Source organism: Triticum dicoccoides, chromosome 1B, assembly GCF_002162155.2.
Source record: "Triticum dicoccoides isolate Atlit2015 ecotype Zavitan chromosome 1B, WEW_v2.0, whole genome shotgun sequence".
Classification (NCBI taxonomy): domain Eukaryota; kingdom Viridiplantae; phylum Streptophyta; class Magnoliopsida; order Poales; family Poaceae; genus Triticum; species Triticum dicoccoides.
Window position 1 is genome coordinate 478,412,717 of NC_041381.1, and position 19,934 is coordinate 478,432,650.

The window sequence follows — 19,934 nt, forward strand, 5'->3', positions numbered from 1 at the left end:
CTGCTGGTTGCTTACTAACCGGCAGCGTCGGCAGAAACGGCCAAACTTCACCAACCGGCAACCAGAGTGAGCGATCGCGTCGCCCGCAGCAGCAACAGTGGCTGCCGCCTCAGGGAGTGGCGGCCGGGCCCACATAACCCTGCTCCGTTCCGTTGCCAAACGCGCGCGGACGAAAAAAATCTGTTATGCACGGCCTGCCGCCTGGCCCGGTGGCGGCATGTCCCGCCGCCTGCGCCCGTGGCGGCAGGTGGCGTCGCGGCGATGGCGTGGCGCCGGTGGATCTCTTGTTCCGGGAAGCGGAGGAGGGAGCCGCGGTGCGAGGCGACGCCGCCGTGACAGCTTCCCCACCTCCTCGCACGGCCGCCAGGATCCGTTGGCTGCCGCCTCGCCCCGTAGTTCCCTGCCGCGTGGCGCACGGTTCTTCGCCACCGCGTACCGTAGTGCGCCGTCACCGGGATCCTTCTCCTCTTCGACGCCGCCGCCGGGGCCTTGCTCCTCTTCCCCGCCGGAGCACGATTAGACCTGGTAACTCACTACCTCGACCCTCTCTTTCATGATTTTGTCTTGTTCTTGCTGATTGTGATCATCAGCTTCAGCAATTAGTAATGCAGCAGGCTAACGTGTGTGATGAATACATTTTGTGGGGTAGCAGGCCACTGTGTATGATATTTTTGGTGCAATGTATGCTGAAATCTATGTGTGCAATGTACTCCCTCCGTCCGAAAATACTTGTCGAAGGAATGGATGTATGTAAACGCAATTTAGTTGTAGATACATCCATTTTCATCCATTTCTCTGACAAGTATTTCCGGAAGGAGGGAGTACAAGTTGTGTTATGTGCAAATTCAGAGGAGATTACTACCGTATCTAGCTCTGAATTACAGGAGATTAGCAACACTTATATATTCAATGTAAATACTCCGAATTAGAGTTGATTATGATCACTTTTTTTGTAAGCATCCTTATAGATATGTAGTATGTCCAAGAAGTTTTCATGTTAAAATCAATGGGGATGCTTACTTTTCTATTCGGAAGATTTCTGAACCCTCAGTTTTCTTTGTGGCAGGTGTGATGTATAACATATTAACATCAGACTTGGATATGAAAAGAATATGCAGTGTTGGACAAATAAACTTTTTCGGCTGTCGGATGCTACCATAGGTATGAGGTATCTATGTAATCGGATGCCCGTGCGTTGCACGGAACAATAAACTTAGACATATAGACATTGATCAAATGTTTTTGCTATATATTTTTTAATGGTGTATAAGATATGAGTTGCCCTACTTTTCAAGAGCTCATGAGTTGGGTATGACCATGAGACTCTAAAGACATGATACATGGTCTTCCACAGTTTATATTTTGCCTCATGTTGTATATCTATTGAAAAGTTTTATTCGTTACTATATTAATGACATAAATCTTTGCGTGATTAAAAATCGCAGTGTATTCCTTTGAAAGATGTGAGAAATATATTTGGATTGGGGAAGCGTGAAGCAGAAGCAATCATCTCATCATATAGAAAGGGGCTTGCAAAATCCTTTAATATTGATTTGACTGCAGCTCCTAGGAAAGCACTGTTTGTCCAAAATCTCTTCGAAGAGAGTTACAGTTTGATCCTGAACTTACTAGCAAGATGCATGAAGGTACCACCCTGACACTTGTTTTTTTATTGCATAATTAGTTTACAACATTGCTCTATATTAGCTACAATTTGATCTTGCTCCTGCTAGCAAGCTGCGTACCATACAAACTACAATTTGAAGGTTATAATCCTTTTTTTTAGATTGAAGGTTATATAATCCTGCAGTGTGAAAGTTACAATTATCTGTCCAAGTCTCTTCTGTGCATATGTTCTACTACGTCTTTCAGATCCTAAAACTGTGAAATTAGTTATTGCTATACATATCGAATGGCATTACTGCGTCTGATGCTCCTATGTACTCTTTTCCATTTACTGTTTGCAAACTTTATTTTTGTTCTAACTATATGTATTTGGCTATCAAAACACTTTACCATTATCTGCTTTTGTTCCTGCAAAAGTTGTTTCGGTTGCATATAGTTGTGTCGTTTTCATGTTAATTGGAAATTTATAATAAAATGTGTTATTTGCTTGGAGAAAATTTGTGGGTTAATTCTCAAAAGGCGTTAAGTTTCCATCCATGTTGGTACTGATCAATCCGTCCCTCTAAAAACAGGGTAACCTCTTTTGTGTGCTTCATATAAGCTATTTACATGGCATCTTGCCAAGCACTGTTAACATGTTTTATTCAATGGGTGTGCAAAACATTGATATTCGTTGTGCCTTGAATTAATGATATATTTCTACTCATGGCTTTCTATTCCCGTTGCAAAGCACGGGCATTTAGCTAGTAGATGTGAATGGTCACAAGGTGGTGTACGTGGTAAGTAACCCAAAAGGAAATAAACAGTTTAGGTTTGTTGATTCAATCGTGTGCCAATCCAATGAGGATTGAGTGTAAAAAATGATAGATGTAAATGAGATGGCAGCGGCATATAGCCATCGATTGGCTATACTATTAAAACTCTCATAAAACTGTTTGACAAATAAAATACGCATTTGAAAATAAATTGAACCTATGCATGGAGATAAACTTGTTTGTCACTCATCATTGAGGTGATCGTACTAAAAAAGCAACACTTTGGGCGTGCTCAATTTTCTTAGATAATTTATAAATTCAGTCTTCAGTTGTGTTATATGAAGCGCTCATACTATACGAGTGTTTGTGCGGTTGGTGTTTCACACAATTTAGGAGGCATGCGTTTGTCTCTCTCACACACAGATAGCGCGGTAGGTGGTTTCCCCTGAAATTACGTCATAGTACCACCCGTCCATATGGTCTCTCTTTCTCTGCACACTGGCAGTCCCAGTTACACACATAGCCATTTCCGTTTGGCTGCTTCCAAGCTATCATATCTGCTGCTGCACTGACACTTCCCTTCCTCTGCGCTTTCTTTTCTCTCTGGTCTAGTAGTTCCAAGCAAACAAACTCGGCAACGCTCCCTCACACTCTTTCTCTCCCTCCGGATTCCAAGCCACCTTCTCCTCCAATTTTGAGAGAAGAACCGACAGACAAGATTATATCTTCCGCGAGCCACACTGGAAGCAGAGTCATCGGTCATTAGGTAAAACAAGTGAAGTCATACTTCGTTGATGAGGTTCTCGCCTGTCTCGCGGTTGATCGAGCATTCTGTCCAATTCTTGGCACAAGAATTCAGCAGTTACTGCCGTGTGTTGCGCCTAGCCATTTGCTGCTGCTGCTGTTGTTGTTGCTGCTGCTGCTGCTGCTGTTGCTGCTCTTTTTGCTCTCCTGCTGAGCAGCTTGTACTTGTAAATGAAAATGATGCTCCTGCTTAGGTTGTTGCTTGCGCAATCAAGCCTGCACTGATTATTCTTCAACAATATAGACAAATCCTTCACAATCAATCAATGGTACAGCGTCACCCGTGATTTTCTTAGTGTACTTTGCTCTTTTTGTCCTGAATCATCATATAACTCTTTCCGATTGTTGTAAGCAGAAAGTGTTCGAGAAAAAAAGCGTGTCAGCAGAAACATGTTTTATAATGCCGTAACAATTAGGGGCCATAAAAAGATCATTGCACTAGTAGTTCCTTTCATTTGCTAGAAATAAACATTTGAAACCGCAATATCTGTATATCTGACTGAAGACCTAACTTACTAATCCTGTGAATGACCTGTAGTGCAGTGGCGTCAGCTGTGTTCTCAATGAGGACGAAGACTTCATGGCGCAAACGTGGAAACCAATTAACATCCAGTTGATGCAGCATAAATTCTATGGTGTTGCAAGCAAAAATGGTAACATAATGGGAATATATTTCATTTCTTTGTTCCACCTGTTCAATTTTTGCATCATGTGATCACTGAATTTCGTACGTACGTATTTTCAGATCGTGTACTCATCTAAAAGCTCAAAGGGAACGCTGTTTCCTGTACGATCAATGCTTGTCTTCTTCATTGCACTATTTGGTTTCTATGTCTGCTACTTCTCCTTCACTCAAATAGCCTTAGAAAATGAAGGAGGAGAAATGAACGGAGCAGAAGAACGAACAAACATTCTATGCAAAAGACCTTCAGAAATTCCATATGATCAGATGCAGTATGTGCACTTTCCAAGACCTATGAGTTACGACAGGTAACTTTTGTCGTAAAACTTCCTCTGTACACAGACAGATTGCCTCTCTTCTGTACTTGACCCTGTTTTTGTAGAGCAATGCAGTGCATATTTACATGTCGCGTTTTCTGTTTTTGACTCTTTCTGATCCATTCATGTTGCTAAAATCGTAGGGGAGAATGCGCATGTACCCCGGTCCGTTTCTTCGTCATTGTATCTATGCAAAGATCAGGCAGCGGGTGGTTTGAGACTCTGCTCAACAGCCACCCCAATGTGAGCTCAAATGGTGAAATCTTCTCGGTGAGGGAGCGCAGAGAGGATATCGCGTCAACCTTGTGGACTCTTGACAAGCTGTATGATTTGGATTGGCGCACCAGCGCAGCAAAAAATGAATGCACGGCTGCATTTGGATTGAAGTGGATGCTAAATCAGGTACGCCATCATTCAGCTATTTAACAGCTATCTATACTGTTGTTGCTATTACACCGACAAAGTTTAGGTGCAAATATATATATATATATAGATTGCCGAGCAAAAGTATTTTTAGGTAGAATGATTGTAATAGAGTATAAAAATAGGGAGTTTATGAATCGGTGCGTGCATGTGTTTGCAGGGCCTTATGGATTATCCTGATGAGATTGTGGATTATTTGATAAAAAAGGGTGTGATGGTGATATTTCTCTTCAGGAGGAATACATTAAGGAGGCTTGTCTCTGTGTTGGCTAACGACTATGACAGGAAAACGAAGCAGTTGAACGGCACCCACAAAGCTCATGTTCACTCACAAGAGGAGGTGACTCTCTCACATGCAGTCTTCTCAGATCCGATGCCCATCCATCTGTTCTTGTTGCCTAGTAGAGTGAAAAAAGAGAGTAAAGCTCTTGCCGAATATGTGGTGTGCATGCAGGCTGAGATCCTAGCGAGGTTCAAGCCGGATTTGGACGTGTCATCTCTGATCCCAAGCATGAGAAGCGCGGAGCAGTCCATGGACGCCTGCCTGCGCCGCTTCCGCGCCACGCGCCACATGATCCTCTACTACGAGGACGTAATCCGCGACGACAATGTAAGCTCCCCGGCCATATCAATCATATCATATCATATCATCCATCGGGGTAAGCGGGTAACTAAGCATTGTTGCTGGAATGGTTTGGTTTGCAGGCGCTGTCTCGGGTGCAGGAGTTCCTGGGACTCCCGGTGAGGAGTCTGTCCAGCAGGCACGTCAAGATCCACACCAGCCCACTCCCGGACCTGGTGGACAACTGGGAGGACGTGAGACGCACGCTCAAGCCCACGGAGTTTGCTCGTTTACTTGACGGCTGAAGACTAGACTATGTCGATTCATCTGTTTTTGTTCCGGCAGGCCCTCGTGTTTTCTTTTCTTGGGACTGCACAATGGGATTGGAACTTTTTTTTTTTGGAGGGGAAATGGGATTGGAATTTGTTCAGCTGTTTTCCTCCTCAAAGGTTGCTTTTCGGAGTGCCCAGATAATAGAACATGAGACTGAATAACTTTGCTTTTGGGAGTGCCCAGATAATAAAGTACTGCCTTCATCTTGTCTTATCAGTCCCATCGTAATTTGGGTCAAAGTTTGATCATATATTTGACTAGCAAAATGTTAATACATGTCATTCTATTGTTGAATTTGTATTTAAATATAGTTTCAAATGATACTATTTTTACTATGCATACTTATATTTTGTTAGGTAAAATCGTAATCAAAATATGATCCAAAATACAAGGAGACTAATAAGCCAGGAGGCAAATGTCAAAAGTCAAAACAATTGATTATTTCAGGAATGAATGATACAAGCAAAAAATGACATGCACATATTCTCATCTACAGGTAACTAGTAGAACGTCCGTGCATAATGCATATATAAATGAATCGAACAAATGATAGTAGAACGTCCATGCATTGCTACAGGGGTATAATGCATATATAAATGAATCAGACAAATGATTAAGATCATCTTCAAGATCGAAGTTTATTTCTCCCTCATGCATTGCTACAGGGGTATAATGCATATATAAATGAATCAGACAAATGATTAAGATCATCTTCAAGATCGAAGTTTATTTCTCCCTCATACGTTTGGGCGTGTTCGGACAGTAAACAGTCGCCAACCATTCGGACAGTCAGGTCTCCCCTAAATCCAAACCATATGTGAGGAGAAATATCGTACTGCGGACTATCTGCCATGTTATCTCCTACACCCGGGCCCAAAACAAAAACATCATGACAAACCCTTCACTTTTCCTGATGGACCCTCCCTTCCCCACTTGATTTCCCGCCGTAGCGGGACATTTCTCGCTGGAGCCCTCTCCTTTAAAACCGAATGCGCCCACCTCACCTTCACCGTGTGTTACAACAGGGACTTTTTTTTTCATATTTACAATATAATAGAGTGGGTCAAACTAACACATATTATTGCCACAAAACAACAAATACCTAGAGATCATTTTCAATAGGTTCATTCAACTTTGCAAATGCACGCAGTCAATGTCATCTTTTTTAGGGTTTATAATTGTGTCGCAACATGTGACAATATTTTTCTCCCATTTCTCGTATCTCGCATCTATTTAGAGTTTGCAACATCTTTAGTTCAACATGTCAATGTCATGATGAAAAGACATCATATGCTCCTTGAATTCTGCAACTGAGGAAACGAGAAAAAACACATATGCATACTGACGTAGGGGGAGTGGTAAGTTGAACATATTACTAGTCACCAATAAGCTCTACCTCCAGCCAACACGCCATTCATTGCTAGAAGGGATACTTGTCATTCTTTCATTCCCGTCCTCCCCTACATCTTCTACTCCGAGCCTCTTCAACAACCCGTTTCGTTGGCGCCAACCAGCACCATGTCAACATCAGTGCGTTCGTCAGCAATGCCTCATCTTCTTCTTCCGCTTCCTTGTCAGGTTTAGTTCTCGTTCCTACTTATTTCCTAGAATACCTTTTCTTTCTTTTTTCACTTTATTTTTATGAAACACTCTTTCCTTCTCCTACACTATGGATCACTAGGCCACTTTAGTTCTTTTTTCTTCTTATTCTTGGAACACACTTCCTTTCTAATATGGCATGAACCACCTGGCCAATGTCGTGTTGTATTGTCCTCGCCCATGAATGTTTCAGCAATCTTCAACATATGGACACCCTACAGAGCATGGTTGTCATCCATCTTGGTGAAAGCTTGGTCACCCATGTCACAAGCGCATGGTGGTCATTGTCCATGTTGGCAAGCGATTCTCGGCCGAAGCCCGTTGACCATTCTTTCTCGCGAGCATTTTCCAAATGATTCAGCATGATTAGTGATACGTCCATTTTGCATCATGCTTTTATATCAATATTTATTGCATTATGGGTTGTTATTACACATTATATATCAATACTTATGGCTATTGTCTCTTATTTTACAAGGTTTACCATGAAGAGGGGGAATGCTGGCAGCTGGAATTCTGGCTGGAAAAGGAGCAAACATTGGAAACCTATTCAGCACAGCTCCAAAAATCTTGAAACTCCACGGAACTTATTTTTGGAAATAATAAGAATTATTGAGCAAAAGAAACACCAGAGGGGGCCCACACCCTGGCCAGGAGGGTGGGGCGCGCCCACCCCTACTGGGCGCGCCCTCTGTCTCCTGGGCCTCCTGGTGGCCCTCCGATGTCTATCTTCTGCTATATGAAGGCTTTTACTCTGGAAAAAATCAGAGGCAAGCTTACGGGACGAAACTCCGCCGCCACGAGGCGGAACCTTGGCGGAACCAATCTAGAGCTCCGGCAGAGCTGTTCTACCGGGGAAACTTCCCTCCGGGAAGGGGAAATCATCACCATCATCATCACCAACGATCCTCTCATCGGGAGGGGGTCAATCTCCATCAACATATTCACCAGCACCATCTCCTATCAAAATCCTAGTTCATCTCTTGTATCCAATCTTGTATCAAAACCACAAATTGGTACCTATGGGTTGCTAGTAGTGTTGATTACTCCTTGTAGTTGATGCTAATTGGTTTACTTGGTAGAAGATCATATGTTCAGATCCTTAATGCATATTATTAATCCTCTAATTATGAATATGAATATGCTTTGTGAGTAGTTACGTTTGTTCCTGCTATTAGTAGTCATGTGAATTTGGTATCCGTTCGATATTTTGATGAGATGTATGTTGTCTTTCCTCTAGTGGTGTTATGTGAACGTCGACTACATGACACTTCACCATTATTTGGGCCTAGAGGAAGGCATTGGGAAGTAATAAGTAGATGATGGGTTGCTAGAGTGACAGAAGCTTAAACCCTAGTTTATGCGTTGCTTCGTAAGGGGCTGATTTGGATCCATATGTCTAATGTTGTGGTTAGGTTTACCTTAATACTTCTTTTGTAGTTGCGGATGCTTGCAATAGGGGTTAATCATAAGTGGGATGCTTGTCCAAGTAAGGGCAGTACCCAAGCACTGGTCCACCCACATATCAAATTATCAAAGTACCGAACGCGAATCATATGAGCGTGATGAAAACTAGCTTGATGATAATTCCCATGTGTCCTCGGGAGCTCTTTTCTCATTATAAGAAATTTTCCAGGCTTGTCCTTTGCTACAAAAAAGGATTGGGCCACCTTTCTGCACTTTATTTACTTTCATTGATTGTTACTCGTTACAATTTATCTTATCACAAAACTATTTGTTACCTACAATTTCCGTGCTTGCAGAGAAAACCTTACTGAAAACCGCTTGCCATTTCCTTCTGCTCCTCGTTGGGTTCGACACTCTTACTTATCGAAAGGACTACGATAGATCCCCTATACTTGTGGGTCATCAAGACTCTTTTCTGGCATCGTTGCCGGGGAGCGTAGCGCTTTTGGTGAGTGGAACTTGGTAAGGAAACATTTATATAGTGTGCTGAAATTTTTGTCACTTATTACTATGGAAACTAATCCTTTGAGGGGCTTGTTCGGGGTATCTTCACCCCAACCAGAAGAGCAAAGAGTTGCTCCTCAACCTACTGAAAATATTTACTTTGAGATTCCTTCGGGTATGATAGAGAAAGTGCTAGCTAATCCCTTTGCAGGAGATGGAACATTGCATCCCGATTTACACCTTATCTTTGTGGATGAAGTTTGTGGATTATTTAAGCTTGCAGGTATTCCCAATGATGTTGTCAAAAGGAAGGTCTTCCCTTTATCTTTGAAGGAAGATGCATTGACATGGTATAGGCTATGTGATGATACGGGATCTTGGAATTATAAACGATTGAAGTTGGAATTTCACCAGAAGTTCTATCCTATGCATCTTGTTCATCGTGATCGTAATTACATATATAATTTCTGGCCTCGCGAAGGAGAAAGCATCGCTTAAGCTTGGGGGAGGCTTAAGTCAATGTTATATTCATGCCCCAATCATGACCTCTCCAGAGAAATGATTATTCAAAAAAATTATGCTCGGCTTTCTCTCAATGATCGCAACATGCTTGATACTTCCTGTGCTGGTTCTTATATGCTGAAGACTATTGAATTCAAATGGGACTTATTGGAAAGAATTAAACGCAACTCTGAAGATTGGGGTTCCGACGATGGTAAGGAGTCAGGTATGACACGTAAGTTTGATTGTGTTAAATCTTTTATGAATACTGATGCTTTTCGTGGATTTAGCGCTAAGTATGGACTTGACTCTGAGATAGTAGCTTCTTTCTGTGAATCTTTTGCTACTCATGTTGATCTCCCTAAGGAGAAGTGGTTTAAATATAACCCTCCCATTGAAGTAAAAGTAGTTTAACCTATTATAGTCGAAGAAAAGACTGTCACTTATAGTGATCATATTGTTCCTACTACTTATGTTGAGAAACCTTCTTTTCCTGTTAGGATAAAGTATCATGCTAAAACTTCGACTGTTGTTCATAAGAGTAATACTAGGACTTATACACCTCCTGAGCAAATTAAAGTTGAACCTAGTATTGCTATGGTTAAAGATCTCTTGGATGATAATTTAGATGGGCATGTTATTTATTTCTGTGGTGAGACTGCTAATATTGCTAGACCAGATGCTAAGATACATAGACCTGTTGTAGGCATGCCTGTTATTTCTGTCAAAATAGGAGATCATTATTATCATGGCTTATGTGATATGGGTGCTAGTGCTAGTGCAATACCCTATGACTTATATAAAGAAATTATGCATGATATTGCACCCCCTGAAATGGAAGATATAGATGTTACTATTAAGCTTGCCAATAGAGATACTATTAAGCCATTTGGGATTGTTAGAGATGTTGAAGTCTTGTGTGGGAAGGTTAAATATCCTGCTGATTTTCTTGTTCTTAGTTCCCCACAAGATGACTGTTGTCCCATTATTTTTGGTAGACCCTTCTTGAATACAGTTAATGCTAAGATTGATTGTGAAAAGGATACTGTTACAATTGGCTTAGAGGGTATGTCTCATGAGTTTAATTTTGCTAAGTTTCGTAGACAACCTCGTGATAGAGAATCACCTAGTAAGGATGAGATTATTGGTCTTGCTTCTATTGCCGTGCCTCCTACTAATCCGTTAGAACAATATTTGCTAGACCACGAAAATGATATGTTTATGAAGGAAAGAAGGGAAATAGATGAAGTGTTCCTTCAACAGGAACCTATGCTGAAACACAACCTACCCGTTGAAATTCTAGGGGATCCCCCTCCACCCAAGGGTGATCCCGTGTTTGAACTCAAACCATTACCAGATAATCTTAAGTATGCTTACCTCGATGAAAACAAAATATATCCCGTTATTATTAGTGCTAACCTTTCAGAGCAAGAAGAAGAAAGATTATTGAAAACTCTGAAGAAGCACCGTGCTGCTATTGGATATACTCTGGATGATCTCAAGGGCATTAGTCCAACGTTATGCCAACACAAAATTAATTTGGAGGACGATGCCAAACCAGTTAGAGATCCTCAACGACGACTGAATCCTAAGATGAAAGAAGTGGTAAGAAAGGAGATACTAAAGCTCCTTGAGGCAGGTATAATTTATCCCATTGCTGATAGTGATTGGGTAAGCCCTGTCCATTGTGTTCCTAAAAAGGGAGGTATTACCGTTGTTCCTAATGATAAAGATGAATTGATCCCGCAAAGAATTATTATAGGTTATAGGATGGTAATTGATTTCCATAAATTAAATAAAGCTACTAAGAAAGATCATTACCCTTTACCTTTTATCGATCAAATGCTAGAAAGCCTGTCCAAACACACACATTTCTGCTTTCTAGATGGTTATTCTGGTTTCTCTCAAATACCTGTATCAGCGAAGGATCAATCTAAAACTACTTTTACTTGCCCTTTCGGTACTTTTGCTTATAGACGTATGCCTTTTGGTTTATGTAATGCACCTGCCTTTCAAAGATGCATGATGGCTATATTCTCTGACTTTTGTGAAAAGATTTGTGAGGTATTCATGGATGATTTCTCCGTTTATGGGTCCTCTTTTGATGATTGCTTGAGCAACCTTGTTTGAGTTTTGCAGAGATGCGAAGACACTAGTCTCGTCTTGAATTGGGAAATGTGTCACTTTATGGTTAATGAAGGCATTGTCTTAGGGCATAAGATTTCTGAGAGAGGTATTGAAGTTGATAAAGCTAAAGTTGATGCTATTGAAAAGATGCCATGTCCCAAGGACATAAAAGGTATAAGAAGTTTCCTTGGTCATGCCGGTTTTTATAGGAGGTTCATTAAGGACTTTTCTAAAATCTCTAGGCCTCTGACTAATTTATTGCAAAAAGATATTCCTTTTGTCTTTGATGATGATTGTGTAGAAGCATTTGAAATACTTAAGAAAGCTTTGATCACTGCACCTATTGTTCAGCCACCTGATTGGAATTTATCCTTTGAAATTATGTGTGATGCTAGTGATTATGCTGTAGGTGTTGTTCTAGGGCAAAGAGTTGATAAGAAATTGAATGTTATCCAGTATGCTAGTAAAACTCTTGATACTGCCCAGAGAAATTATGCTACTACTGAAAAAGAGTTCTTAGCAGTTGTGTTTGCATGTGATAAGTTTAGACCTTATATTGTTGATTCCAAAGTTACTATTCACACTGATCATGTTGTTATTAAATATCTTATGGAAAAGAAAGATGCTAAGCCTAGACTTATTAGATGGGTTCTCTTGCTCCAAGAACTTGATTTGCATATTATTGATAGAAAGGGAGCTGAGAACCCCGTTGCAGACAACTTGTCTAGGTTAGAGAATGTTCTTGATGACCCACTGCCTATTGATGATAGCTTTCCTGATGAACAATTAGCAGTCGTTAATGCTTCTCGTACTGCTCCTTGGTATGCTGATTATGCTAATTACATTGTTGCTAAATTTATACCACCTAGTTTCACATACCAGCAAAAGAAAAAGTTCTTTTATGACTTAAGACATTACTTCTGGGATGACCCACACCTTTATAAAGAAGGAGTAGATGGTGTTATTAGACGTTGTGTACCTGAGCATGAACAAGAATAGATCCTACACAAGTGTCACTCTGAATCCTATGGAGGACACCACGCTGGAGATAGAACTGCACATAAGGTATTGCAATCCGGTTTTTATTGGCCTACTCTCTTCAAAGATGCTCGTAAGTTTGTCTTATCTTGTGATGAATGTCAAAGAGTTGGTAATATTAGTAGACGTCAAGAAATGCCTATGAATTATTCTCTTGTTATTGAACCGTTTGATGTTTGGGGCTTTGATTATATGGGACCCTTCCCTGCCTCTAATGGTTACACACATATTTTAGTTGCTGTTGATTACGTTACTAAGTGGGTAGAAGCTATTCCAACTAGTAGTGTTGATCATAACACTTCTATTAAAATGCTTAAAGAAGTTGTTTTTCCGAGGTTTGGAGTCCCTAGATACATTATGACTGATGGTGGTTCACATTTTATTCATGGTGCTTTCCGTAAGATGCTTGCTAAGTATGATGTTAATCATAGAATCGCATCTCCTTATCACCCGCAGTCTAGTGGTCAAGTGGAGTTGAGCAATAGAGAACTCAAATTAATTTTGCAAAATACTATGAATAGATCCAGAAAGAATTGGTCCAAGAAACTTGATGATGCATTATGGGCCTATAGAATTGCATACAAAAATCCTATGGGTATGTCTCCGTATAAAATGGTTTATGGAAAAGCTTGTCACTTACCTCTTGAACTTGAACATAAAGCATATTGGGCTATTAAAGAGCTCAACTATGACTTCAAACTTGCCGGTGAGAAGAGATTATTTGACATTAGCTCACTTGATGAATGGAGAACCCAAGCCGATGAGAATGCCAAGCTATTCAAAGAAAAAGTCAAATGCTGGCATGATAAAAGGATACAAAAGCGTGAGTTTAACGTAGGTGGTTATGTGTTATTATTCAACTCCCGTTTAAGATTTTTTGCAGGAAAACTTCTCTCTAAATGGGAAGGTCCTTACATTATCGAGGAGGTCTATCATTCCGGTGCCATAAAAATCAACAATTTTGAAGGCACAAGTCCGAGGGTGGTGAACGGTCAAAGAATTAAACATTATATCTCAGGCAATCCTATCAATGTTGAAACTAATATTGTTGAAACCGTAACCCCGGAGGAATACATAAGGGACACTTTCCAGAACGTTCCATACTCCGAAAAGGAATAGTATGTGGTACGGTAAGTAAACCGACTCCAAAACAATTCTAATGGCATTTTTTATAAGTTTTGGAATATTTAAGAATTTTAGAAAGAAAGAAGTAGTCCGGGAAGGACACGAGGCCTCCACGAGGGTGGAGGGTGCGCCCACCCTTGCTGGGCACGCCCCCCTGTCTCGTGGCCACCTCGTGTGCCTCCCGGACTCTTTTTTCTTGCACGTTACGTATTTTGGTCGGTAAAAATTCATTATATAATCTCCCGAAGGCTTTGACCACCGTATCACGCAAATATCCTCTATTTTTGTTTCGAGTTGTTCCTGTTGCAGTTTAAGAGCAAGATATCTTCTCAAGAGTCAGCCGGGGAGAGTCGGGTGTCTCACGTGACACCAGGTCCAAGAGCAAGTAGCGATGCTTATCACTTTGGACCATCAACGGAGGATGAGATGGAGGCCGACTTGAAAAGGATAGATGCCATGGAGGAAGATCAAGAAGTTACCTCTCGTCTCCAAGCAGGATTCATGATGGGGGAACTACATAGCTCGGCTATTCCAAATTTGGTCATCCCTTCCAACGTTAAATTTCTTTCTTATGAAAACATGAAAAAGAGCATCACTTGTTCTCCAGAAGCTATGCATCATCCTTGGGTAAAGGGAGCTTTAGCCGTAACGGGCAAGCTCCATAAAGAAATTATGTACCTCAAACAAAAAGTCAATAAGCTCGAGGAGGAGAATCGTATCCTAAGGGGCATCATCGCCAAGAAGATCACAACACCAACCATGAAGAAGGAGCCATAATCACATGGGTATGGGCACTCCCCTTGGCAACTGCCAAGCTTGGGGGAGGTTCCCCGGTATCGTATCACCATCACACTCCTGTCTTTACCATTTTATTTAGTTCGATCCTTTCAGTAGTATCTTGATCTAGTAGATTGATGTTTTGATATCAAGTAGTTTTGAGTTTTGCTTTGTGATCTCTTTATGTAATCGAGTCCGTGAGCTATCTATAATAAAGATCTTGAGAAAGTAATAAGTGTTGAGTCAAGGGCTTTGCTATCTTGCTATGATCTTGATAAAGTAGAAGGAATAAAAAGAATAAAAGAGCTTATGTTGATCTTATGAATAGTAATGACTTCACACATAGAAAGTATGAGGCATAAAAGTTGTTGAGAGTGGACAAACATAGTTTTGGTCATCGTTGCAATTAATAGGAAGTAATAAGGAAAGAGAGGTCTCACATATAAATATATTATCTTGGACATCTTTTATGATTGTGAAGCACTCATTAAGTATGACATGCTGAAAGAGTTGATGTTGGACAAGGAAGACAACGCAATGGTTTATGTTTTCTCACATCTCAGTTAAAGTATATTGTCATTGACCTTCCAAACATGTTGAGCTTGCCTTTCCCCCTCATGCTAGCCAAAATTCCTTGCACCAAGTAGAGATACTACTTGTGCTTCCAAATATCCTTAAACCCAGTTTTTGCTATGAGAGTCCACCATACCTACCTATGGATTGAGTAAGATCCTTCAAGTAAGTTGTCATGTTGCAGGCAGTAAAAATTGCTCTCTAAATATGTGTGACTTATTAGTGCAGAGAAAATAAGATTTATGCGATCTTGTTATGGAAGCGATAAAAGCGATGGACTACATAATAAAGGTCCGTATACAAGTGGTAATATAAAGTGACGTTCTTTTGCATTAAGATTTTGTGCATCCAACCCTAAAAGCACATGACAACCTCTGCTTCCCTCTGCGAAGGGCCTATCTTTTACTTTATGTTTTTACTTTATGCTTGAGTCAAGGTGATCTTCACCTTTCCCTTTTTCATTTTATCCTTTGGCAAGCTCCTTGTGTTAGAAAGATCTTGATATATATATCCAATTGGATGTAAGTTAGCATGGACTATTATTGTTGACATCACATAAAGGTGAATACGTTGGGAGGCAACACAATAAGCCCCTATCTTTCTCAGTGTCCGGTTGAAACTCCATAACCACAAGTATTGCGTGAGTGTTAGCAATTGTAGAAGACTACATGATAGTTGAGTATGTGGACTTGCTGAAAAGCTCTATTCTTGACTCTTTCTGATGTTATGACAAATTGCAGCTTCAGTGACTGAGATTATAGTTTGTTAGTTCCCAATGAAGTTTCTGAACCATACTTGATATTGTGAATTGATTGTTACTTGAGCATAAGAAATTACATGATAAAACCTATATATGTTGCTGTTATAAGAATAATCATGATGCCCTCATGTCTGCATTTTATTTTTATCGACACCTCTATCTCTAAACATGTGGGCATATTTTTCGATATCGGCTTCCGCTTGAGGACAAGCGAGGTCTAAGCTTGGGGGAGTTAATACGTCCATTTTGCATCATGCTTTTATATCAATATTTATTGCATTATGGGCTGTTATTACACATTATATATCAATACTTATGGCTATTCTCTCTTATTTTACAAGGTTTACCATGAAGAGGGGGAATGCCGGCAGCTGGAATTCTGGCTGGAAAAGGAGCAAACATTGGAAACCTATTCTGCACAGCTCCAAAAATCCTGAAACTCCACGGAACTTATTTTTGGAATTAATAAGAATTATTGAGCGAAAGAAACACCAGAGGGGGCCCACACCCTGGCCAGGAGTGTGGGGGGCGCGCCCACCCCTACTAGGCGCGTCCACCTGTCTCCTGGGCCCCCTGGTGGCCCTCTGGTGTCCATCTTCTGCTATATGAAGGCTTTTACCCTGGAAAAAATCAGAGGCAAGCTTACGGGACGAAACTCCGCCGCCACGAGGCGGAACCTTGGCGGAACCAATCTAGAGCTCCGGCAGAGCTGTTCTGCCGGGGAAACTTCCCTCCGGGAAGGGGAAATCATCACCATCGTCATCACCAACGATCCTCTCATCGGGAGGGGGTCAATCTCCATCAACATCTTCACTAGCACCATCTCCTCTCAAAATCCTAGTTCATCTCTTGTATCCAATCTTGTATCCAAAACCACAAATTGGTACTTGTGGGTTGCTAGTAGTGTTGATTAGTCCTTGTAGTTGATGCTAATTGGTTTACTTGGTGGAAGATCATATGTTCAGATCCTTAATGCATATTATTACTCCTCTGATTATGAATATGAATATGCTTTGTGAGTAGTTACGTTTGTTCCTGAGGACATGGGTGAAGTCTTGCTAATAGTAGTCATGTGAATTTGGTATTCGTTCAATATCTTGATGAGATGTATGTTGTATTTCCTCTAGTGGTGTTATGTGAACATCGACTACATGACACTTCACCATTATTTGGGCCTAGAGGAAGGCATTGGGAAGTAATAAGTAGATGATGGGTTGCTAGAGTGACAGAAGCTTAAACCCTAGTTTATGTGTTGCTTCGTAAGGGGCTGATTTGGATCCATATGTCTAATGTTGTGGTTAGGTTTACTTTAATACTTCTTTTGTAGTTGCGGATGCTTGCAATAGGGGTTAATCATAAGTGGGATGCTTGTCCAAGTAAGGGCAGTACCCAAGCACCGGTCCACCCACATATCAAATTATCAAAGTACCGAACGCGAATCATATGGGCGTGATGAAAACTAGCTTGACGATAATTCCCAAGTGTCCTCGGGAGCTCTTTTCTCATTATAAGAAATTTTCCAGGCTTGTCCTTTGCTACAAAAAAGGATTGGGCCACCTTGCTGCACTTTATTTACTTTCATTGCTTGTTACTCGTTACAATTTATCTTATCACAAAACTATCTGTTACCTACAATTTCAGTGCTTGCAGAGAAAACCTTACTAAAAACCGCTTGTCATTTCCTTCTGCTCCTCGTTGGGTTCGACACTCTTACTTATCGAAAGGACTATAATAGATCCCCTACACTTGTGGGTCATCAATTAGCTGCCTGCTTAATTAATTAATTACATAAATAGTTAATTGCCTACCTAATTCTCTGCATCCCTAATTGACTATCGACCAAGTCAATTAATTATCTGCCTAATTGATAAAAAATCTTGTTTCTAATTATCTTTAGACATAATTAGCTATCTGCCTAATAAATTAATTTCTTTAATGTTCAGTTTCCAAATGGACTTAATTAATTGCTGAAAGTGCAACTAATCCCCGGGTGGTTTTGGTAATTTGTAACAACATATAGCTCATTGAACTAATATTCCTTGAAGATCAATGTTTCAGAAAGTTCAACGGTTGGTATGGCATGGACTAGAGATGTGGACCCCTCAAAATGCTAAGGACACTTTGTTGGGGATCGTTGCAGAAATTAAAAAAATTCTAAGCATCACCAAGATCAATCTATGGAGTAACTAGCAACGAGAGAGAGGAGCGCATCTTCATACCCTTGAAGATCGCGAGTCGGAAGCGTTGCAAGAACGCGGTTGGAGGAGTCATACACGTAGCGATTCAGATCGCGGCCGAATCCGATCTAAGGACCAAACAATGGTGCCTTCGCGTTCAACACACGTGCAGCCCGGTCACGTCTCCCGCGCCTTGATCCAGGAAGGAGGAGGGAGAGGTTGAGGAAGTAGGCTCCAACAGCAGCACGACGGCATGGTGGTGATGGAGTGACAGTTCTCCGGCATGGCTTCGCCAAGCTCTTGCGGAGGAGGAGAGGTGTTGGGGAGGGGAGGGGTTGTGCCTTGGATGTGGTGCTGCACCCCTCCCTCCACCCCTCTATTTATAGGGATAAGGGGAAAGGGGGTCGGCCCCTCTAGAAGGGATCTAGAGGGGGGGCGATGGCCAAGGGGGGAGGGGGCTTGCCCCCCAAGCCAAGGGGGACGCCCCCTTTAGGCCCCCCCCCCCAACCCTAGGCGCATGGGCCCTAGGGGGGTGGCGCCCAGCCCACTTGGGGCTGGTTCCCTTCCACCTACAGCCCATAAGGCCCTCCGGGGCAGGTGGACCCTCCCGGTGGATCCCCGGAACCCCTCCGGTGGTCCTGGTACAATACCGGTATACCCCCGAATATTTCCGGTGACCGTATGATGACTTCCCATATATAAATCTTCACCTCCGGCCCATTCCGGAACTCATCGTGATGTCCGGGATCTAATCCGGGACTCCGAACAACATTCGGTAATCACATGCAAATCTTCCTTATAACACCAGCGTCATCGAACCTTAAGTGTGTAGACCCTACGGGTTCGGGAATCATGCAGTCATGACCGAGACAGATCTCTGGCCAATAACCAACAGCAAGATCTAGATACCCATGTTGGCTCCCACATGTTCCACAATGATCTCATCGGATGAACCACGATGTCGAGGATTCAAGTAATCCAATATACAATTCCCTTTGTCAATCGGTACGTTACTTGCCCGAGATTCGATCGTCGGTATCCCAATACCTCGTTCAATCTCGTTACCGGCAAGTCACTTTACTCGCTCCGTAATGCATGATCCCGTGACCAACTACTTAGTCACATTGAGCTCATTATGATGATGCATTACCGAGTGAGCCCAAAGATACCTCTCCGTCATACGGAGTGACAAATTGCAGTCTCGATTCGTGCCAACTCAACAGACACTTTCGGAGATACCTGTAGTGCACCTTTATAGTCACCCAGTTACGTTGTGACGTTTGGTACACCCAAAGCACTCCTACGGTATCCGGGAGTTTCATGATCTCATGGTCTAAGGAAATGATACTTGACATTAGAAAAGCTCTAGCAAACGAATTACACGATCTTGTGCTATGCTTAGGATTGGGTCTTGTCCATCACATCTTTCTCCTAATGATGTGATCCCATTATCAATGACATCCAATTTCCAAAGTCAGGAAACCATGACCATCTGTTGATCAACGAGCTAGTCAACTAGAGGCTCACTAGGGACATGGTGTGGTCTATGTGTTCACACATGTATTACGGTTTCCGATCAATACAATTATAGCATGAACAATAGACAATTATCATGAACAAGGAAATATAATAATAACCATTTTATTATTGCCTCTAGGGCATATTTTCATAGTCTCCGACTTGCACTAGAGTCAATAATCTAGTTACATTCTGATGAATCGAACACCCATAGAGTTCTGGTGTTGATCATGTTTTGCTCGCGGAAGAGGTTTCGTCAACGGATCTGCGACATTCAAATCCGTATGCACTTTACAAATATCTATGTCTCCATCTTGAACATTTTC

General features: G+C 41.6%; 1 protein-coding gene across 1 annotated transcript; it reads left to right on the forward strand.

Moving 5' to 3' along the window:
• The first annotated feature begins 30 nt into the window (after window positions 1–30).
• LOC119342665 (nodulation protein H-like) lies at window positions 31–5,718 on the forward strand. Its single transcript, XM_037614111.1, has 9 exons — window positions 31–525; window positions 1,067–1,161; window positions 1,446–1,646; window positions 3,724–3,838; window positions 3,931–4,175; window positions 4,328–4,586; window positions 4,768–4,947; window positions 5,062–5,217; window positions 5,313–5,718. The coding sequence occupies exons 4-9, from the start codon at window positions 3,818–3,820 to the stop codon at window positions 5,472–5,474; spliced, it is 1,023 nt and encodes a 340-aa protein (XP_037470008.1). The 5' UTR covers window positions 31–525; window positions 1,067–1,161; window positions 1,446–1,646; window positions 3,724–3,817; the 3' UTR covers window positions 5,475–5,718.
• Window positions 5,719–19,934: the final 14,216 nt, after the last annotated feature.

Excerpts from the sequence above, each read along its gene's own strand:
- LOC119342665 (XM_037614111.1), top strand. The coding sequence starts at position 3,818 with ATGGTGTTGCAAGCAAAAATG. Across the intron at positions 3,839-3,930 it reads TGGTGTTGCAAGCAAAAATG|ATCGTGTACTCATCTAAAAG; the intron begins GTAACATAATGG and ends ACGTATTTTCAG. Across the intron at positions 4,587-4,767 it reads TGAAGTGGATGCTAAATCAG|GGCCTTATGGATTATCCTGA; the intron begins GTACGCCATCAT and ends ATGTGTTTGCAG.